This window comes from Calonectris borealis, chromosome W, assembly GCF_964195595.1.
Source record: "Calonectris borealis chromosome W, bCalBor7.hap1.2, whole genome shotgun sequence".
In the NCBI taxonomy this organism is placed as follows: domain Eukaryota; kingdom Metazoa; phylum Chordata; class Aves; order Procellariiformes; family Procellariidae; genus Calonectris; species Calonectris borealis.
Window position 1 is genome coordinate 23,044,416 of NC_134351.1, and position 23,355 is coordinate 23,067,770.

Here is a 23,355-nt window from a genome sequence, read left to right on the forward strand (position 1 = left end):
TGGCAGTAGGGTTGAATTTAAAAGCAGCACATTTATAAGAAAAATGTCATTTTAAAGATCCTGTATTTCATGAACTGGAAGCTGAACTGCTGACTGATACTGCTTTCTAATTCTAGAGTTTCACAGATCATTAGGTCTTAAATATGACTATTCCCCTCTAACCAGCTGATGTGTCTATCCAAAGAATACAGTGGATATCTCACTGTGAGTTTGAGAGGTTGGCTGCAAACTAAAATCTAATTTTCTCCCCCTCTTTAGGTATATTCCAGCCTCATGTACGACACTTACTTGTTCTGGCTACCCCTGTTGATATTCTGATTTTGGGGCTCAGTTGTGCTAATATACAAGCAGGTAATTCTCTCTCCTCCCCCTGCCTCTTTTTAAGTAAATTAAAGAAGCTATTACGGTAGCTTTCACAGTTGTGAATTAACAAGTATGTAAGTATACAATGGCTATTTTATAGTAGCCATTTGAAAAAAGAAAAACAAGACCATGTGGTAAGCCCCTTGCTAATTTTTAAATCATGTTACAGACAGAGTCAAATAATTTTTATGGGGTGTGCACCTGCTGGATCCTGGACTCCCATAGGAGCATTGAGTTGTATTATTCACATGTTTAACATTAAAAAAACAACTTTTAAAACAGGTACTCCTGTTAATTAAACAGTGTGTTAGAGAGGGAGAGGAGAGATGGGCATGAATCTTGGAACTACTGAATGCAGTTCGTTAACCTCGTTGGCATTTGTATTCCAACCACAGAAATTGAGAACCTGATACCATTTTTTTAATGCCATATATATTAATAGAGAAAATACACAATTGTTTTGAGAAAGTGAGAGGATTACAATCTTTTGCTCTCTTTTGATACTCTCTTGATGTGAAATAGAAATGTAGAAATCTGTGGTTTAGACTTGTTGGGATTTAGAGGAGATGACAATGTATGGAAATGAAAAAACATTACATTTCCTTACTTGGAAACTTATACAGAGAATTTTCTTTAATTTTTTTAAAAACAGAAGATTTGTTACTCTGCAGTTCACTTTGGAGAATAACTATTCCAGAATGTGTTTAGTAATTATGAAATTTGCTGTAATTTTTCCTGTTTTCTGAAATGCTTCTAATCACAGACCTGTAATATTTATTAAAACAACCTAAAAACTGAAGAGGATTTATTTGTTTATTTATTTAAGGAACTGGATCACTCAATGACAATATGTCTGGCGGAATGCAGCTGCTACCAGACCCTCTCTATTCGCTCCCTACTGGCAATACTTACATTCTGGCAATAACGTCCACTGATAATGGGCGTATCTTTTTGGCTGGAAAGGATGGCTGCTTATATGAAGTAGCTTACCAGGTGATTATAGGTTTTACACACAGGCATTTTTCATTGTTTCATAGTTGTGGGGTCTAGGCACCAAGAGCTCTAAAACATGTCAGATTTGCCATCTTCTTTCTTCCATAATTATGTTGCATGGCGTATTTGCACAACTGCTCTGATGTCTTAGCACAGATGCATTTTCTTTGAAGAAGTAGTAATTATATGAGGAATAGCAATGCAGCTTTGGTCAACTTCAAAAATAAAATTAAAATAATGATATCTTGCACCCTTTTTTCATGTAAAATTTTCCTTTTAATGATCACCTACTGCTTTCAATTGAATAATATATACTTCACTGAAATCAATGGTGTGTAGTTAGATTTTTACTTGTTTTCATACTTGTCCTGTTAATGACTTTTTAAATATAACTGCTAGTTTGTTTTTTGTTTTGGTTTGTTTTTTCTTTCAACGCTGTATCTGTTTTAAATTGTAGGCTGAGGCAGGCTGGTTTAGCCAGCGCTGTAGAAAAATTAATCATTCAAAGAGCACGCTGTCTTTCCTTATTCCTTCATTGCTACAGTTCACATTCTCAGAGGATGGTAAGTACTGATGTTAAATACTTACCCAATAATTTAATGTAACCTTTTAAATAATACTACCAAGAAGTTAGACTGAATAGTTTCCTCATTCCATGCATATAGTTATTGTCAATGAAACTTGCAGTGGTTGGCGATTATGAAAATCAGGTCGCTTGTTTGTGCGTCTAGGTCAGGATATAGATACCAAAGCCTGAAAAATTTGACATTTATGACTAAAGTTAGTGTTCTGTACTACAAAATTAATATGTGCTTAGTGGGATCACTGGAAACAGTAGAATCTTTAAGTAAATAATTTTATCCTGTTTCACTGTTTAGTGAAAAATTAATTTGAAATTATTATGCAATTTCTTGCTCTTTGTTTGTTTGTTTTTTGTTTTTGCTGTTTTAAATCCCTTCCGGTAGGAGTCCTGTGTGGGACTCCTGCAGTTTTTGTTAACTTGCAATTAATTATTTTATAGATATTCTGTCTTAAACTTGTTTTCACCAAGTCCAATGTTGATTTGTTGCTTCTTCCTTTTGTTCCCCCTCCTCAGATCCTGTAGTTCAAATTGCCATTGACAACTCTCGAAATATCTTATACACCCGCTCAGAAAAAGGAGTGCTGCAAGTATGTGACTTATTCTAATGACTGTTGGCTATGTTACTAATGTGTATATAATTTTTTAAGTTTTCCTCAGTACCTGGGAATTCTCTGTAGGTGTGTCAGGATATTATTCTGGTTTATCTTTCCCTAACACAGTATGTGTTGAAGACCTAAAATACTTTCTTCTGAGGAAAGAGTAGCCTTTTGATCTTCCCCTCAATTATATGGAAACATGAGGATGGAATAAAAATAGAGTTTGAGTTGCTGCTTGATAGGTGAGGCTGTATGAATTAATTCAACTGTAAATCACTAAGCTGTATTATTATATTGCAGGTTTATGATTTGGGACAAGATGGTCAAGGAATGACCAGGGTTACTTCTCTTTCACAAAATGCTATAGTTTCTGCTGCTGGGAGCATTGCCAGGTATATTTATAAGTATAATGTAAGAGGATTCCTGTAAGGCAAATAGTTTCACAGTATATTTTTGAAGAATATCGTTTGCTTATTTCTTTGGATTGAGAGTGTATGGGGTTTTTTTGTTTGTTTGTTTGTTTTAGAACAATAGATCGTTCTGTATTTAAGCCTATTGTTCAAATAGCAGTGATTGAAAATTCTGAATCCATATACTGTCAACTACTAGCAATCACACATGCAGGTAAGAAAGCAATGCTAATTGCCCCCCTTTTAAACTGATAAACAGCATCTGCGCAATTTAACAAAATTATGACCTTTTTTCCCTTTTGTTCAGGTGTCCGACTGTATTTTAGTACTTCACAATTTAAGCATCAAACAGCTCGTCCCTCTATGTTAACCTTGGTTCATGTCCGTTTGCCGCCTGGATTTTCAGCTGCTTCTAATGTGGAGAAGCCGTCAAAGGTTCACAGAGCTATTTATAGTAAAGGTAAGCAGTGAAACACAGCTCAGATGAGATTATTTTTTTTTTTGTGACAGTCACTATCACACTATTTTACATTGGCGAGTTTGAAGCAATGGGAATAACTGAGAACTAAACATGGCTTCTGTGTGTTAACGGGAGAGTTCTTGGAAGTGGAAGGTTGTCATATTTTTCAGAATTTAGTTCTTCTGCAAGGTACAGTGTTTGAGCGGAAAACTCTATTCATGTGTTGATCAACCTTTTCTTCTTGCAATTGCTAATCTCCCCATAAAATAGATGTAATGTGGTGCAAATTTGCCTATATGTCTAGCCACGTGCGATTACTTCTGGAAAGCAGGGGACAGAATAGGCTTCTTAGCTATTCAGTGCCTCTCATCTTTGCTGAGTTTACCAAGTGTGCTGACTGTTGTTTATTTTTAAACTCATTTAGCTACTGATACCACATAAGCTACCAAACAGCTGCCAGATGGTTCCAGCTTTATGTCACTTCTGATTGTAGGCTGAATTTTTAAGTGCTGTAGAAATGTGGGGGCGAACATCTCTATGTTGCTGACCCTTTTAGTCGTACATACTGATTTTTATCCTTGAAGTAATTTCTGGATTTTTTTTTTCATCCAGGACCTTTTTAAACATATCATTTTTTGAGGCATGTTCTACCTATTTGAGGCTCATTTTTGTTTCTACCTTTCAGAGTAGATGGCAAGATGGTGTTAAAAGTGACCTCCTGAAGAACCCCATGACATACAAACTCAAGAGATATTATTTGCTGTTCAAATTGTATGATGAGGACTTAAAGATTGATTTTTTGCTAAATAAGGAATTAATGAATTTGCATCTAATGCATGGTTATTGCTTCTAATACAAACTTAATATCGCTGTTATTGCTAGGGGTCCTGCTGATGGCAGCTTCAGAAAATGAGGATAATGACATCCTGTGGTGTATCAATCACGATTCTTTCCCTTTTCAAAAGCCAATGATGGAAACACAGGTACTAAAGTAAACTTCTATACAATTTTGATGGATTATAGATGTTGTTTTTTTCTTTCTGATAACGAATACTTGAATAATGCTATCTGAAAGAAATGGGTAGTTCACAGAAAACTTTCGTGAGAAGTTTGGAAACACAAAGCTACTAATCAATATACTTCAAAGAAAAATAAACAAATTTTTTTAGTAGGCTTTTTTGTCAGTGAATGGGAACTGATCTCTTAGTAAGAATTCCCAGTTCAGCCATATTTTCTAGCTTGATGCAAGCTATGTATCAAAAGCAATTGCCTTGACTTCTAAGATTTGACTTCTAATTAACATATTTGAAAATATTGTTGTCTATAGCATGCTGCATATTGTGCACAAGCACATGAAGACATGGTCCCCAGTCCATAGTGTGCTGACTGTTGTTTATTTTTAAACTCGCCCGGTTGTGTAGGGATGGGGTCAGGAAGGCCAAGGCGCAGCTGGAGCTGAACTTGGCAAGGGACGCAAAGAATAACAAGAAGGGCTTCTACAGGTATGTCAGCCAGAAAAGGAAGGTCAAAGAAAGTGTACTCCCCTGATGAACACGACTGGTAACAACGGACGAGGAGAAGGCTGAGGTACTCAACAACTTTTTTGCCTCAGTCTTCACTGGCAATCTCTCTTCCCACACCTCTCGAGTGGATGGACCGCAAGGCAGGGACTGGGGGAGCAAAGTCCCTCCCACTGTAAGAGAAGATCAGGTTCGAGACCACCCGAGGAACCTGAACATACATAAGTCTATGGGACCCAACGAGATGCATCCCAGAGTCCTGAGGGAATTGGCTGATGTAGTTGCCAAGCCACTCTCCATGATATTTGAATAGTCATGGCAGTCAGGTGAAGTCCCCGGTGACTGGAAAAAGGGAAACATTGCACCCATTTTAAAAATGGGTAGAAAGGAGGACCCTGGGAACTACCGACCTGTCAGCCTCACCTCTGTGCCTGGGAAGATCATGGAACAGATCCTCCTGGAAGCTATGCTAAGGCACATGGAGGACAGGGAAGTGATTCGAGACAGCCGGCATGGCTTCACCAAGGGCAAGTCCTGTCTGACCAACCTAGTGGCCTTCTATGATGGAGTGACTACATCAGTGGACATGGGAAGAGCTACAGATGTCGCCTATCTGGACCTCTGTAAGGCCTTTGACACGGTCCCCCACAACATCCTTCTCTCTAAACTGGAGAGATATGGATTTGATGGGTGGACTGTCCGGTGGATGAGGAATTGGTTGGATGGTCGCATCCAGAGGGTAGTGGTCAACGGCTCAATGTCCAGATGGAGATCGGTGACGAGTGGTGTCCCTCAGGGGTCTGTATTGGGACCAGTACTGTTTAATATCTTCATCAATGACATAGTGGGATCGAGTGCACCCCCAGCAAGTTTGCAGATGACACCAAGCTGAGTGGTGCGGTTGACACGCCTGAGGGACAGGTTACCATCCAGAGGGACCTGGACAAGCTCGAGAAGTGGGCCCGTGTGAACCTCATGAGGTTCAACAAGGCCAAGTGCAAGGTCCTGCACCTGGGTCGGGGCAACCCCTGGTATCAATACAGGCTGGGGGATGAAGGGATTGAGAGCAGCCCTGCCGAGAAGGACTTGGGGGTACTGGTGGACGAAAAGCTGGACATGAGCCAGCAATGTGCGCTGGCAGCCCAGAAGGCCAACTGTATCCTGGGCTGCATCAAAAGAAGCATGGCCAGCAGATCGAGGGAGGTGATTCTGCCCCTCTGCTCTGCTCTGGTGAGACCCCACCTGGAGTACTGCATCCAGCTCTGGGGTCCCAGAAGACAAGAAAGACACGGACCTGTTGGAGCGGGTCCAGAGGAGGGCCACAAAAACGATCAGAGGGCTGGAACACCTCTCCTATGAGGAAAGGCTGGGAGAGTTGGGGTTATTCAGCCTGGAGAAGAGAAGGCTTTGGGGAGACCTTATTGCAGCCTTTCAGTACTTAAAGGGGGCTTATAAGCAAGGTGGGGACAGACTTTTTAGCAGGGCCTGTTGCGACAGGACAAGGGGGAATGGTTTTAAACTAAAAGATGGTAAATTCAGACTAGGTATAAGGAAGAAATTTTTAACAATGAGGGTGGTGAAACACTGGAACAGGTTGCCCAGAGAGGTGGTAGATGCCCCATCCCTGGAAGCATTCGAGGTCAGGTTGGACGGGGCTCTGAGCAACCTGATCTAGTTGAAGATGTCCCTGCCCACGGCAGGGGGGTTGGACTAGATGACCTTTAAAGGTCCCTTCCAACCCAAACCATTCTATGATTCTGTGATAGTGGTGTTTGTTGACAAGGATAAAATTTGGCAAAGATGATTGTTTAAAATATAGGTGCTAGGGACTTTGGGTTTCTTTATTTAAACAGATATGCTATGTCTTCATTAAATTTCAGACATTATTAATCTCTTCATTATTTCACTCTTTTTTTTTTTTTTTTTTCCTCCCCCCCCTCCCCCCAATTTTCTTTTTCCCAATTGTTGCATAAGTGGGTTTGTAGGAGGGGTTTGGAGGGAGTTAGTTGCCTTATGCGTCAGTTCAGGGAGAACATTCCTTGTGTTCCAGCACTGAAGGAAGTCTGGAGTCTTCTGCTGAAGTAGAGGAATGACATGTCAAAAACAGTATTATTGGAGGAGCAATGGTAGAGTTGGAGTGAATGGAGAGACTGTATAAGTTAAAAGTTTCAAAGTCAGGTTTTGATTTATCTGCCGTTTTAATAACTTACAAAGGAGATTTATCACTCCATCTCCCTTCCCTGCAAAAATTTACACATAAATATCCCAAGTGCTGACCTCTCTTCTTTTCCAAGGCATTTGACAGTAACAGACAGCTAGATTTCACAAACAAAACTGCAACCTGTTCTTGAGCAGCAGTTCTTCTTCGTTAGCATACATAGTTTTCTGGAATGTCTTCACTACCATATGTCTTTTCTTGAGTTATGTTTAAAGTACTGTTGCCAACCATGAAAGTCTTGTAAACCCTTATGATTCAGTTGCAGCATTTTTTGTTTCTTTAATAATAAATAAATAAAATTTGGTACGTACTTCTCATATGGTTAACAGATTGTTGCCGTTTATATTGAAGCAGCACTAAAAGATCCCACTTTGCAAGTTGTTTTACATTTAAATACATAACACTGCCCCTGTCTCCCAAAAGAAGCAGTATATATAGCTGTAAATTTGGTGGTAATCTTCTGTTAGACAATACAAGAACTTGCTTATTTTCTTTGGGTTTTCTTGTGTCAAGTGTAGTTTCTATTCTGTGTGATTTTAAATTTTAAATAGTAAAATATCACCATGGATGTACAAAATCCATGTCGGTTGCCAAACTTAGGATAATATCTATCTGTTGTTCAGATGACCGCCTCTGTTGATGGACATTCCTGGGCTCTTTCTGCTATCAATGAATTTAAAGTTCAGAAGATTGTAACACCGCTAAATAAAGACATTATTCCAATAACTGATTCCCCTGTTGTCGTGCAGCAACACATGTTGCCACCTAAGAAGTTTGTTCTGCTTTCAGCCCAGGTGAGTATTACTTTTCTTAATACAGGAAATCAGAAGAATAAGTATAAAGTTGGAAGACTGATCTAAACGTGTAAATGTTTATTCATTTTTAATACGTTCTTAGGATTATATTCTGAACATAAAAAGGAATAAGGGAGAAGATTGCTGAAACCATCTGTACCTACTAAATTTACTCAAAGCTATTGGGCCAGCTTCTCTTGCACAGTGTATTAATCATTTTTGTTGGCCTCAGGAGACCCTTGTAGATACAGATCATCTGAGTTGTTTTAACCTTGGTCATACTCATGATTATGTGAAGTTGAAACAGACACGGGCTGCCCAGAAAATATAGTTTGAGTAAATATTGTTGGCAATTGAAATTTGAACAAATAGTTTCTTCTTTGTCATAGAAGAAGTCCCAAAAGGGTTTTTTGAAAGGGTTTTAAAAAACAAAACAAAAACAACAAAAAGAAAAAAGAAATTAATTTCCCTACTTCTCTTTTCTGACTACATTTGGCAATATTTTAGGGCGCTTACTATCTTAACCAATAGGCAATTTTTAAAAATGTTTAATCACTAACGTCTTGCAACCTCTAGACTCAACCTGCATTTGTTTAATGGCAGCTGTTTTGTTAAAGGCACTAATCAGACCCTCTCCAGTAGTTAGTGCGGATGCAGGCGAGGTGATTGAATGGAGTCTTACCATGCCCTTGATCCTGAACTCTTCAAGCATTTTTTTGCAGGCAGTTTTGAGGATTTGCAAGATACATATAGCAAGTATATAAAGAAAAAGAAAGGTTTTATGTTTGTATTGTATGCTTCATGTTAGGCTAGTTAACTCAATTTCTGCAGAGTTTATAGCCATTGTAGTATTTTTCCTGCCTTTCCTAGACTTGCCAGAGAATTTTCTGCATGTGAATGGGAACTAGGCTTTAGGCACCATTCACATTACACTTTGATCCAATAGTGCAACAAAGGAAAATTCAGAATGCTAAAGATAAGCATTGTGGGGAGGGAGTGTTGGTATGTGTCCTGGTTTCGGCTGGGATAGAGTTAAATTTCTTCCTAGTGCTGTGTTTTGGATTTAGTATGAGAAGAATGTTGATAACACACTGATGTTTTTAGTTGTTGCTAAGTACCCTGCTAGTCAAGGACTTTTCAGCTTCCCATGCTCTGCCAGGTGCACAAGAAGCTGGGAGGGAGCATAGCCAGGACAGCTAACCCAACTGGCCAGCGGGGTATTCCATGCCATATGGCATCATGCTCAGTATATAAATAGGGAGCGTGGTCCAGGAAGTAGCAATCACTGCTTGGGTTGACGTGTGGTGAGCAATTCAATTGTGCATCACTCATTTTATATATTCTATAATTATTATTATTATCATTATCATTTTCCTTCCTTTTCTGTTCTATTAAACGGTCTTTAACTCAATCCACGGATTTTACTTCCCCCCACCCCGATTGTCTCTCCCATCCCACTGCGGGGGTTGGGGGTGGGGTGGGGTGGGGGGAGTGAGCAAGTGGCTGTGTGGTATTTGGCTGCCTGGCGGGTTAAACCACTACAGTCCTTTTTGGTGCCCAACGTGGGGCACAAAGGGTTGAGATAATGACACATCTGACCAGAACGGGTTAAAACAAATTTGTTATAAGCATTCGTTATATCAGTTTAGTAGCCGCTGGTCACAATGTTGGTTAATTTCCTCTCAGAGTTGTTGGATCTGTTCTTGAAGTTTTGTTATGTAGCACCTTACTGGCTGTATATACTGCTGTTTATCAGTATTTATGTGGGGTTTGTCATCTCTGGGAGATGGATTAAGGTTATCGCTTTGCTACACTGTGTAACACTGGCTTATGGTATGATAAAATCATTGGTCATGAGATTGTACTCAGCACTGCCGTCATCCCTGTGCTTCAGGAGTTATTTCTTGGAAACTATTAGTAATTACACCTTTTACCTCTTCTCCTCGGAGAGCCAATTTACAGGGGAGACAGCTTCCTTCACCTTTCCCTTCTCCTCCAGGCTGATTACAATAGCTCTTGAAAATTTTGAATATCCTTAGGATGTTCAAACCAGCATGTTCCTATTGCTATGTCTCCTGAATGTGTTTCAGGCCTTGTTTAAGGTTAAACAACTATTGAAGAATACCACCCAGACATCTGCCCCGAGGCTGGGTAGTTATGAGTGGCAGGGTGTGTTGGGATAGTATGGGCAAGTGCCTAGGACAGTGGTCACCTCCAATCTTTTGGAGCTTCACCCCTGAACGAGTGCAGAATCCTGAAAAACTAGTAAAATATTTGGAAAATGTATGCTGTCACCCTGGCCATTCCAGAGAGACCCAGATGACTGCAATGTGCTGGGGCCTGGCCCATGCCTACCGAGCCCTGTTCAACACTATTCAGAACCCTCAAGGGGAAGAAAAGGTCTCCGGATCTGATGACAAAATGACAGGCACTGTGGCTACTCCAACCCCCATGACGGGCACTGCGGCTGAAACAGAGGACCAACCCTTGCTGGTATCAGTCACCCCTATACAGAGGAAGAAATCTTGCAAGTGGAAGTCAGGTCGTTTAGAAAGGGATGATGGAAAAGCAGGGCCATTACGAGGAGGGGAAGAGGAAGAGGAGGAAGAACTTGTAAACGAGACGGAAACCACACGATTGCTATCCCTGAATGAGTTGTGAGATATGCGAAAAGATTTCAGCTGTCGTCCAGGCAAGCACATTGTCACCTGCCTGCTCCAATGCTGGGATAGTGGGGCCAGTAGACTGGAATTAGAGGGTAGGGAAGCCAAGCAGCTGGGATCCCTTTCTAGGGAAGGGGCCATTGACAAAGCGACTGGAAAAGGGACACAGGCCCTCAGCCTCTGGAGACGACTCCTGTCAGGCGTGAAGGAAAGGTATCCCTTCAAGGAAGATGTTAGATGCCACCCAGGCAAGTGGACCACCATGGAGAGAGGTATCCAGTACCTGAGGGAATTAGCAGTGCTGGAGGTGATTTATGATGACCTGGACAACGAACAAGTACCCAAAGGTCCAGATGAAGTCAAATGTACACGATTCATGTGGCGGAAGTTGGTACGGAGCACACCAGCGTCGTATGCCAGTTTGTTGGCAATGCTGTCCTGGAAAGAGGAAGAAGCACGAAAGGTGGATAACGCAGTTCGGAAACTCCGGGAATATGAGGACAGTGTCTCCTCCTCCCTTGTCTTGGCTGTGGAGAAACTGTCCCGGGAATTCCAGCAACTCAAAGAGGATATGTCCTATTCTGCACCTGTACGGACCAGTATCTCAGCCATTAGGAGTCAGCGTCCCTCTGCTCAAGAGAGGAGATATCGTGGGTACACACCCCGGGGCACCCTGTGGTTTTACCTGCGTGACCACGGAGAGGACATGAGGCAGTAGGATGGAAAACCTACCCTCATCCTAGAGGCACGGGCACGTGAGTTGCAAGGAAAAACAATCACACAAGGGGGTTTTCCCAGGAAAAATGCTGCTCCAGTTTTCAAGAAAAACCTGTCTCACGACGGTCCAGTTTCCAGTGAACAGTTCCCCAGACAGAGGAGAATGGCTGATCTTACTTTGGATTGTAATGAAGGAATTCTTGACTCGTATTTACAAGAAGTGAGTAACGAATACTATGACCAGAAATAGAGGGCCCCTGCCTCCAGCCAGGTGGAGGAAAGGGACAACCGGGTTTACTGGACTGTGTGGATTCGATGGCCTGGCACATCAGACACGCAGGAGTATAAGGCTCTCGTAGACACCGGTGCACAGTGCAAATGCCCTGTGGGGATGGTTGCAGAAGTGGAAGCAGAACAACTGGCAGCGCAGAGGTAAACCCATCTGGGCCGCTGCATTGGGGCAAGATATTGCTGCCCGGGTAGAGAACCTGACTGTAAAAGTACGTCACGTAGATGCTCACGTACCCAAGAGTCGGGCCACTGAAGAACCCCAAAACAACCAGCAGGTGGACCAGGCTGCTAAGATTGAAGTGGCTCAGGTGGATCTGGACTGGCAACATAAGGGTGAAATATTCATAGCTCGTTGGGCCCATGACACCTCAGGCCATCAAGGAAGAGATGCAACATATAGATGGGCTCGTGATCGAGGGGTGGCCTTGACCATGGATGCTATTGCACAGGTTATCCATGAATGTGAAACATGCGCTGCAATCAAGCAAGCCAAGCAAGTAAAGCCTCTTTGGCATGGGGGACGATGGTTGAAATATAAATATGGGGAGGCTTGGCAGATTGATTATATCACATTCCCACAAACCCCCCACGGCAAGCGCTATGTGCTCACCATGGTGGAAGCAACCACCGGATGGCTAGAAACATACCCTGTGCCCCATGCCACTGCCCGGAACACCATCCTGGGCCTTGAAAAGCAAGTCTTATGGAGACAAGGCACCCCAGAAAGAATTGAGTCAGACAATGGGACTCATTTCCGAAACACCCTCATAGACACCTGGGCCAAAGAGCATGGCATTGAGTGGGTCTATCACATTCCCTGTCATGCACCAGCCTCCGGGAAAATCGAACGATACAATGGACTGTTAAAGACAACACTGAGGGCAATGGGTGGTGGGACATTCAAGCATTGGGTCACACATTTAGCAAAAGCCACCTGGTTAGTCAACACTAGGGGATCTGTCACTCGAGCTGGCCCTGCCCAATCAAAACTCTTACGTACTGTAGATGGAGATAAAGTCCCTGTCGTGCGAATAAAAAATATGCTGGGAAAAACAGTTTGGGTTACTCCTGCCTCTGGCAAGGGAAAACCCATTCGTGGGATTGCTTTTGCTCAAGGACCTGGGTGCACTTGGTGGGTAATGCAAAATGATGGGGAAGTCCAGTGTATACCTCAAGGGGATTTGATTTTGGGTGAAAATAGCCAATGAACTGAATTGTATGATGTTAATTGTTATATGATATTGTATATCATCATTATCTCTATGGTTGCTATAGCAGCAAAATCACCCGGATTATTGAAGAATGAACTAACTCCAATGAAACCGAGCCAAGTGCAACGACGGTAGAACCGGACGAGCATAGCGATACTGGAAATCAGAACTGGCTTCAGGATGCAACAGCCCAACACCACACATCATCTCTCCTGCCTTGAAAGATTGTTGTGACAGATGGAGCCCAAAGTCATGGTCTAAATGAACTCAATGGTCATTTTAGAGGGATGGCCCATAGACTAAGGGAATGATATCTGTGTATATATAAATATAAAGACGAGAGAGGTGATGGTGATTAATTAGAATGTATTAGTGTCGTGGTTTAACCCCAGCCAGCAAAAAAAATGAACTCCACGCAGCCGCTCGATCACTCTCCACTTCTGGTGGGATGGGGGAGAGAATCGGGAGGGCACAAGTAGGAAAGCTCCCGGGTTGAGATAAAAACAATTTAATAATTGAAATAAAACTAAGTAGAACAGTAATAATAACAATGAGAACAACAACAATAACAGAATACACAAAACAGGCAATGCACAATGCAGCCGCTAGCCGACCGCTGACCGCGTGTCACGAACGGGGGGCAAGCCCCCCCCCCACACCTGGTTTTTGTACTGAGCATGATGTCACATGGTATAGAATACCCCATTGGCCAGCTGGGTCCACCACCCCGGTTGTGCTCCCCCTTCCCGGTGCAAGCATCACCCAGCAACAGCCAAAGCATCAATGGGCCATCAACGCTCCCCTCCCCGGTGCAAGCATCACCCAGCAACAGCCAAAGCATCAATGGGCCATCAACGCTCCCCTCCCCCCTCCTGGTGCAAGCATCACCCAGCAACAGCCAAAGCATCAATGGGCCATCAACGCTCCTTTCACACCGAACCCAAAACACAGCACACCCCCAAGCTACTGGGAAGAAAGTTAACCCTGTCCCAGCTGGAACCAGGACAATATCCACCCCTTATTCTATACCATCTACATCATACCCAGGTCTCACATTTTCCCATACATTCCAATTAGTCACCGCTACTTTTCCCTGCCTTTTGATATATACACACACAGAGATATCATTCCCTTAATCCATGGGCCATCCCTCTAAAACGTCCGTTGAGTTCATTTAGTCCATGACTTAGGGTTCCACCTGTCATAACAGTCTTGCAGGGCAGGAGAGATGGTGTGTGGTGTTGGGCTCTTGCATGCGGAGGCCAGTTCTGGGTGCTCGTCCGGTTCTATCATTGTTGCACCTTGCTCAGTTCCATCGGAGTTCATCCTACATTAATCTGGGTGATTCTTACTGTAATACTGTTAATATGGCATATGGTAACTATAAAAGTGATGACATACAGTACTATGTAATAACTAACATCGTACAATTCAGTTCATTGGCTATTTTCACCCAAAATTAAATCCCCCTGAGGTACAAACCGGACTTCCCCAACCTTTCTCATCACCCACCAAGTGCACCCAGGTCCCTGAGCAAAAGCAACCCCACGGATGGGTTTTCCCTTGCCAGAGGCAGGAGCAACCCAGACCGTCTTCCCCAGCATATTTCTCATATGCACGTACGTAAGGGTTTGGATTGGGCAGGGCCAGCTCGAGTGACAGATCCCCTAGTGTTGACTAACCAGGTGGCCTTTGCTAAATGTGTGTCCCAATGCTTGAATGTCCCACCGCCCATTGCCCTCAGTGTTGTCTTTAGCAGTCCGTTGTATCGTTCAATTTTTCCGGAGGCTGGTGCATGGTAGGGGATGTGATAGACCCACTCAATGCCATGCTCTTTGGCCCAGGTGTCTATGAGGGCGTTTCAGAAGTGAGTCCCGTTGTCTGACTCAATTCTTTCTGGGGTGCCGTGTTGCCATAGGACTTGTTTTTCAAGGCCCAGGATGGTGTTCCGGGCAGTGGCATGGGGCACAGGGTATGTTTCCAGCCATCCTGTGGTTACTTCTACCATGGTGAGCACATAGTGCTTGCCGTGGGGGGTTTGTGGGAATGTGATATAATCAATCTGCCAAGCCTCCCCATATTTATATTTCAGCCATCGTCCTCCATACCAGAGAGGCTTTACTCGCTTGGCTTGTGTCCTGGTTCCAGCTGGGACAGGGTTAACTTTCTTCCCAGTAGCTTGGGGGGTGTGCTGTGTTTTGGGTTCGGTGTGAAAGGAGCGTTGATAGCCCATTGATGCTTTGGCTGTTGCTGGGTGATGCTTGCACCGGGAGGGGGGAGCACAGCCGGGAGGGGGGAGCACAGCCGGGGTGGTGGACCCAGCTGGGCAATGGGGTATTCTATACCATGTGACATCATGCTCAGTATAAAAACCAGGTGTGTGGGGGGGCTCGCCCCCGTTCGTGACACGCGGTCGGCGGTCGGTGAGCGGTTGTGTTGTGCATTGCCTGCTTTGTGTATTCTGTTATTGTTGTTGTTCTCATTGTTATTATTACTGTTCTACTTAGTTTTATTTCAATTATTAAACTGTTTTTATCTCAACCCGGGAGCTTTCCTACTTGTGCCCTCCCAATTCTCTCCCCCATCCCACCGGGGGGGGGTGATCGAGCGGCTGCGTGGCGTTTATTTTTTGCTGGCTGGGGTTAAACCACGACAGTCCTTTTTGGCGCCCAACGTGGGGCACGAAGGGTTGAGATAACGACAGATTATTTAGAGCATATTAAGGAATTTATATCTGGTAACATATTCGTTGGTTCTGCACCATGCTCTTGTTTTTACTGTACCTGTTAAAAATTGGAGTTGGGTTTTGTAGTCTGTTGTGCTCTGCCGTGATTAATGATGTTTTGCCTGGGAGATTTGTTACTAAAACGCTGGCATTGGGGGTTATTTGGTATTTGGGATTCGTAATGAAGCCGTTTCTGCATTTCGGGTACCACCTCATGGAGACCATTAGCAATTATACCTTTTCCTCCGAGAGATTTTTTATGGAGGAAATAGAGAATGGCACCCTCACTACCTTCATCTCCTTCGTTAAAATAACTTGCCAGTACCTTGAACATCCCTGGGTAGTTAAGATACATCTCTTGGTACTCCTTGGGAATATTGTTGTGGTTTTATCCAAGGTTAGTAAGCAATTTAAGAATGTCATCCAGAGATCTGCCCCAAGGCTGGATAGTTATGAGTGGCAGGGCGAGTGGGATAGCATGGGCAAATGCCTAGGGCGATGGGCACCCCCAGTGTTCTGGAACTTTACCCCTGAACAAGTGCAGAACCCTGAAAAATTAGTAGAATATTTGGAAGAAGTATGCTGTCACCCTGGCCATTCCAGGGAGACGCAAATCACTACAATGTGCTGGGGCCTGGCCCACGCCTACCGAGCCCTATTTAACACCACTCAGAACCCCCAAGGGGAAGGAAACGTCTCTGCAGCTGATGACAAAGCAACAGGCCCTGTGGCTACTCCACCCCCCACGGCAAGCACAGCAGCTCCCTCACCGCCCAGGGAAGGTACGGCAGCTACTCCGCCCCCTGCGACAGAGAACCAACCCATGCAGGTATCAGGCGCCCCTATACAAAAAAGAAAATGCGCAAGAAAATCAGCTCGTCTAGTAAGGGATGAAGATGAACCAGGGCCATCACAAGAACAGGAGGAGGAGGAGGCAGAACCCGTAAATGAGATGGTGACCACCTGATCCCTATCTCTGGGTGAGCTGCGAGGTATGCGAAAAGACTTCAGGCGTCGTCCAGGCGAGCACATTGTCACCTGGCTGCTCCGATGCTGGGATAACGGGGCCAGTAGCCTGGAATTAGAGGGTAGGGAAGCCAAGCAGCTGGGATCCCTTTCTAGGGAAGGGGGCATTGACAAAGCAATTGGACAAGGGGCACAAGTCCTCAGCCTCTGGAGGCGACTCCTGTCAGGCGTGAAGGAAAGGTATCCCTTCAAGGAAGATGTTATATGCCACCCAGGCAAGTGGACCACCATGGAGAGAGGTATCCAGTACCTGAGAGAATTAGCCGTGCTGGAAGTGATTTATGATGACCTGAACAACGAGCAGTTATCCAAAGACCCAGATGAAGTCAAATGCACCCGACCCATGTGGCGGAAGTTTGTACGGAGCGCACCAGCGTCACATGCAAACTCATTGGCAATAATGACCTGGAGAGATGGAGAGGAACAAACAGTGGATGAACTGGCTGGCCAACTCCGGCAATATGAAGCAAGTCTCTCTTCCTCCCTACGGGCCTGTGTCTCCGCTGTGGAGAAACTGTCTCAGGAGGTCCAGCAACTCAAAGAGGATATGTCCTGCTCCCACCCTGCACGGGCCACCGTCTCAGCCATTAGGAGCAAGCGTCCCTCTGCTCAAGAGAGGAGATATCGTGGGTACACACCCCGGGGCACCCTGTGGTTTTACCTGCGTGACCACAGAGAGGACATGAGGAAGTGGGATGGAAAACCTATCTCAGTCCTACAGGCACGGGTACATGAGTTGCAAGGGAAAACAACCACAAAAGGGGGTTCTTCCAGGAAAACTGCTGCTCCAGTCTCCAGTGAGTTCCCCAGACAGAGTAGAAGGGCTGATTCCACTTCTGACCTTAACAAAGGGACTTCTGACTCATACTTACAAGAAGTAGATAGCGAATATGATGACCAGGACTAGAGGGGCCCTGCCTCCAGCCAGGTGGAGGAAAGGGACAACCGGGTTTACTGGACTGTGTGGATTCGATGGCCTGGCACATCAGACCCACAGGAGTATAAGGCTCTCGTAGACACCGGTGCACAGTGTACCCTGATGCCATCAGGCTATAAAGGGGCAGAACCCATTTGTATTTCTGGAGTGACAGGGGGATCCCAAGAGTTAACTGTGTTGGAGGCGGAAGTAAGTCTAACCGGGAATGAGTGGCAGAAGCACCCCATTGTGACTGGCCCAGAAGCTCCGTGCATCCTTGGCATAGACTACCTCAGGAGAGGGTATTTCAAGGACCCAAAAGGGTACCGGTGGGCTTTTGGTATAGCTGCCCTGGAGACGGAGGAAATTAAACAGCTGTCCACCTTGCCCGGTCTCTCGGAGGATCCTTCTGTTGTGGGGTTGTTAAAGGTCCAAGAACAACAGGTGCCGATCGCTACCACAACAGTGCACCGGCGGCAATACCGCACCAACTGAGACTCCCTTATCCCCATCCATGAGCTGATTCGTCGACTGGAGAGCCAAGGAGTGATCAGTAAGACTCGCTCACCCTTTAACAGTCCCATATGGCCAGTGCGAAAGTCCAATGGAGAGTGGAGGCTAACAGTAGACTACCGTGGCCTGAACGAAGTGACGCCACCACTGAGTGCTGCCGTGCCGGACATGCTGGAACTTCAATACGAACTGGAGTCAAAGGCAGCCAAGTGGTACGCCACCATTGATATCGCTAATGCATTCTTCTCCATCCCTTTGGCGGCAGAGTGCAGGCCACAGTTTGCTTTCACTTGGAGGGGCGTCCAGTACACCTGAAACCGACTGCCCCAGGGGTGGAAACATAGCCCTACCATTTGCCATGGACTGATCCACACCGCACTGGAACAGGGTGAGGCTCCGGAACACCTGCAATACATTGATGACATCATCGTGTGGGGCAACACAGCAGAGGAAGTTTTCAAGAAAGGGGAGAGAATAGTCCAAATTCTTCTGAAGGCCGGCTTTGCAATAAAACGAAGTAAGGTCAAGGGACCTGCACAGGAGACCCAGTTTTTAGGAATAAAATGGCAAGATGGACGTCGTCAGATCCCAACAGATGTGATCAATAAAATAACAGCCATGTCTCCACCAACTAACAAAAAGGAAACGCAAGCTTTCTTAGGCGTTGTGGGCTTTTGGAGAATGCATATTCAAAATTACAGTCAGATCGTAAGCCCTCTCTATCACGTGACCAGGAAGAAGAACGACTTCAGATGGGGCCCTGAGCAACGACAAGCATTTGAGCAAATTAAACAGGAGATAGTTCATGCAGTAGCCCTTGGGCCAGTCCGGGCAGGACAAGATGTGAAGAATGTGCTCTACACCGCAGCCGGGGAGAATGGTCCTACCTGGAGCCTCTGGCAGAAAGCACCAGGGGAGACTCGAGGTCGACCCTTAGGGTTCTGGAGTCGGGGATACAGAGGATCCGAGGCCCGCTACACTCCAACTGAGAAGGAGATATTGGCAGCATATGAAGGGGTTCAAGCTGCTTCGGAAGTGGTTGGTACTGAAGCACAGCTCCTCCTGACACCCCGACCGCCGGTGCTGGGCTGGATGTTCAAAGGGAGGGTCCCCTCTACACATCATGCAACCGATGCTACGTGGAGTAAGTGGGTCACACTGATCACACAACAGGCCCGAATAGGAAACCCCAGTCGCCCAGGAATCTTGGAAGTGATCACGAACTGGCCAGAAGGCAAAGATTTTGGAATATCCCCAGAGGAGGAGGTGACACGTGCTGAAGAGGCCCCACCGTATAACAAACTACCAGAAAACAAGAAGCAATATGCCCTGTTCACTGATGGGTCCTGTCGCCTTGTGGGAAAACATCGGAGATGGAAGGCTGCGGTATGGAGTCCTATACGCCAAGTTGCAGAAACTGCTGAAGGAGAAGGTGAATCGAGTCAGTTTGCAGAGGTGAAAGCCATCCAGCTGGCCTTGGGCATTGCCGAACGAGAAAAATGGCCAGTACTTTATCTCTATACTGACTCATGGATGGTGGCAAATGCCCTGTGGGGGTGGTTGCAGCAGTGGAAACAGAACAACTGGCAGCGCAGAGGTAAACCCATCTGGGCTGCCGCATTGTGGCAAGATATTGCTGCCCGGGTAGAGAACCTGACTGTAAAAGTACGTCACGTAGATGCTCACGTACCCAAGAGTCGGGCCAGTGAAGAGCACCAAAACAACCAGCAGGTGGATCAGGCTGCCAAGATCGAAGTAGCTCAGGTAGATTTGGACTGGCAACATAAAGGTGAATTATTTATAGCTCGGTGGGCCCATGACACTTCAGGCCACCAAGGGAGAGATGGAACATATAGATGGGCTCGTGATCGAGGGGTGGACTTAACCATGGACACTATTGCACAGGTTGTCCACGAATGTGAAACATGCGCTGCAATCAAGCAAGCCAAGAGAGTAAAGCCTCTTTGGTATGGAAGACGATGATTGAAGTATAAATATGGGGAGGCTTGGCAGATTGATTATATCACGCTCCCACAAACCCGACAGGGCAAGCGCTATGTGCTCACCATGGTGGAAGCAACCACAGGATGGCTAGAAACATACCCTGTGCCCCATGCCACCGCCCGGAACACCATCCTGGGCCTTGAAAAGCAAGTCCTATGGCGACATGGCACCCCAGAAAGAATTGAGTCAGACAACGGGACTCACTTCCGAAACACCCTCATAGACACCTGGGCCAAAGAGCATGGCATTGAGTGGGTCTATCACATCCCCTACCATGCACCAGCCTCCGGAAAAATTGAACGATACAACGGGCTGTTAAAGACAACACTGAGGGCAATGGGTGGTGGGACATTCAAGCATTGGGACACACATTTAGCAAAGGCCACCTGGTTAGTCAACACTAGGGGATCTGTCACTCGAGCTGGCCCTGCCCAATCCAAACCCTTACGTACTGTAGAGGGGGATAAAGTCCCTGTCGTGCATATGAGAAATATGCTGGGGAAGACGGTCTGGGTTGCCCCTGCTTCTGGCAAGGGAAAACCCATCCGTGGGATTGCTTTTGCTCAGGGACCTGGGTGCACTTGGTGGGTGATGAGAAAGGATGGGGAAGTCCAGTGTGTACCTCAGGGGGATTTAATTTTGGGTGAAAATAGCCAATGAACTGAATTGTACGATGTTAGTTATTACATAGTACTGTATGTCATCACTTTTATGGTTACCATATGCCATATTAACAGTATTACAGTAAGAATCACCCAGATTAATGTAGGATGAACGCCGATGAAACTGAGCAAGGTGCAACAATGATAGAACCAGACGAGCGCCCAGAACTGGCCTCCGCATGCAAGAGCCCAACACCACACACCATCTCTCCTGCCCTGCAAGACTGTTATGACAGGTGGAACCCGAAGTCATGGACTAAATGAACTCAACGGACGTTTTAGAGGGATGGCCCATGGATTAAGGGAATGATATCTCTGTGTGTGTATATATCAAAAGGCAGGGAAAAGCAGCGGTGACTAATTGGAATGTATGGAAAATGTGAGACTTGGGCATGATGTAGATGGTATAGAATAAGGGGTGGATATTGTCCTGGTTCCAGCTGGGACAGGGTTAACTTTCTTCCCATTAGCTTGGGGGGTGTGCTGTGTTTTGGGTTCGGTGTGAAAGGAGCGTTGATAGCCCATTGATGCTTTGGCTGTTGCTGGGTGATGCTTGCACCGGGAGGGGGGAGCACAGCCGGGGTGGTGGACCCAGCTGGCCAATGGGGTATTCTATACCATGTGACATCATGCTCAGTACAAAAACCAGGTGTGTGGGGGGGCTCGCCCCCGTTCGTGACACGCGGTCGGCGGTCGGTGAGCGGTTGTGTTGTGCATTGCCTGCTTTGTGTATTCTGTTATTGTTGTTGTTCTCATTGTTATTATTACTGTTCTACTTAGTTTTATTTCAATTATTAAACTGTTTTTATCTCAACGCGGGAGCTTTCCTACTTGTGCCCTCCCAATTCTCTCCCCCATCCCACCGGGGGGGGGTGATCGAGCAGCTGCGTGGCGTTTATTTTTTGCTGGCTGGGGTTAAACCACGACAGCTTGCTTGATTGCAGCGCATGTTTCACATTCGTGGATAACTTGTGCAATAGCGTCCGTGGTCAAGTCCACCCCTCGATCACGAGCCCATCTATATGTTGCATCTCTTCCTTGGTGGCCTGAGGTGTCATGAGCCCACCGAGCTATAAATAATTCACCTTTATGTTGCCAGTCCAGATCTACCTGAGCTACTTCGATCTTGGCAGCCTGATCCACCTGCTGGTTGTTTTGGGGTTCTTCAGGGGCCCGACTCTTGGGTACGTGAGCATCTACGTGACGTACTATTGCAGTCAGGTTCACTACCCGGGCAGCAATATCTTGCCACAACGCGGCAGCCCAGATGGGTTTACCTCTGCGCTGCCAGTTGTTCTGCTTCCACTGCTGCAACCACCCCCACAGGGCATTTGCCACCATCCATGAGTCAGTATAGAGATGAAGTACTGGCCATTTTTCTCGTTCAGCAATGTCCAAGGCCAGCTGGATGGCTTTCACCTCTGCAAACTGGCTCGATTCACCTTCTCCTTCAGCAGTTTCTGCAACTTGGCGTATAGGACTCCATACAGCAGCCTTCCATCTCCGATGTTTTCCCACAAGGCGACAGGACCCATCAGTGAACAGGGCATATTGCTTCTTGTTTTCTGGTAGTTTGTTATACGGTGGGGCTTCTTCAGTATGTGTCACCTCCTCCTCTGGGGATATTCCAAAATCTTTGCCTTCTGGCCAGCCCGTGATCACTTCCAAGATTCCTGGGCGACTGGGGTTTCCTATTCGGGCCTGTTGTGTGATCAGTGTGACCCACTTACTCCACGTAGCATCGGTTGCATGATGTGTAGAGGGGACGCTCCCTTTGAACATCCAGCCCAGCACCGGCAGTCGGGGTGTCAGGAGGAGCTGTGCTTCAGTGCCAACCACTTCCGAAGCAGCTCGAACCCCTTCATATGCTGCCAATATCTCCTTCTCAGTTGGAGTGTAGCGGGCCTCGGATCCTCTGTATCCCCGACTCCAGAACCCTAAGGGTCGACCTCGAGTCTCCCCTGGTGCTTTCTGCCAGAGGCTCCAGGTAGGGCCATTCTCCCCGGCTGCGGTGTAGAGCACATTCTTCACATCTTGTCCTGCCCGGACTGGCCCAAGGGCTACTGCATGAACTATCTCCTGTTTAATTTGTTCAAATGCTTGTCGTTGTTCGGGGCCGCATCTGAAGTCGTTCTTCTTCCTGGTCACGTGATAGAGAGGGCTTACAATCTGACTGTAATTTGGAATATGCATTCTCCAAAAACCCACAACGCCTAAGAAAGCTTGCGTTTCCTTTTTGTTAGTTGGTGGAGACATGGCTGTTATGTTATTGATCACATCCATTGGGATCTGACGACGTCCATCTTGCCATTTTATTCCTAAAAACTGGATCTCCTGTGCAGGTCCCTTGACCTTACTTCGTTTTATGGCAAAACCAGCCTTCAGAAGGATTTGGACTATTCTCTCCCCTTTCTTGAAAACTTCCTCTGCTGTGTTGCCCCACACGATGATGTCATCAATGTACTGCAGGTGTTCCGGAGCCTCACCCTGTTCCAGTGCGGTCTGGATCAGTCCATGGCAAATGGTAGAGCTGCGTTTCCACCCCTGGGGCAGTCGGTTCCAGGTGTACTGGACGCCCCTCCAAGTGAAAGCAAACTGTGGCCTGCACTCTGCCGCCAAAGGTATGGAGAAGAACGCATTAGCGATATCAATGGTGGCGTACCACTTGGCTGCCTTTGACTCCAGTTCGT

At 45.8% G+C, this 23,355-nt stretch overlaps 1 protein-coding gene across 3 annotated transcripts in view; it reads left to right on the forward strand.

Moving 5' to 3' along the window:
• Positions 1 to 23,355, forward strand: part of LOC142075119 (nuclear pore complex protein Nup155-like) — a 57,688-nt gene that overhangs the window by 3,278 nt on the left and 31,055 nt on the right. For 2 of the 3 annotated variants that reach the window (XM_075136146.1, XM_075136145.1), the window contains exons 5-13: positions 259 to 351; positions 1,190 to 1,356; positions 1,814 to 1,919; positions 2,453 to 2,526; positions 2,836 to 2,927; positions 3,062 to 3,159; positions 3,253 to 3,405; positions 4,288 to 4,388; positions 7,767 to 7,937. In XM_075136146.1, coding sequence (XP_074992247.1) covers positions 259 to 351; positions 1,190 to 1,356; positions 1,814 to 1,919; positions 2,453 to 2,526; positions 2,836 to 2,927; positions 3,062 to 3,159; positions 3,253 to 3,405; positions 4,288 to 4,388; positions 7,767 to 7,937 — 1,055 coding nt within the window. The remainder of the gene's footprint in view (positions 1 to 258; positions 352 to 1,189; positions 1,357 to 1,813; positions 1,920 to 2,452; positions 2,527 to 2,835; positions 2,928 to 3,061; positions 3,160 to 3,252; positions 3,406 to 4,287; positions 4,389 to 7,766; positions 7,938 to 23,355) is intronic. The other variant, XM_075136144.1, reaches the window with a different exon arrangement.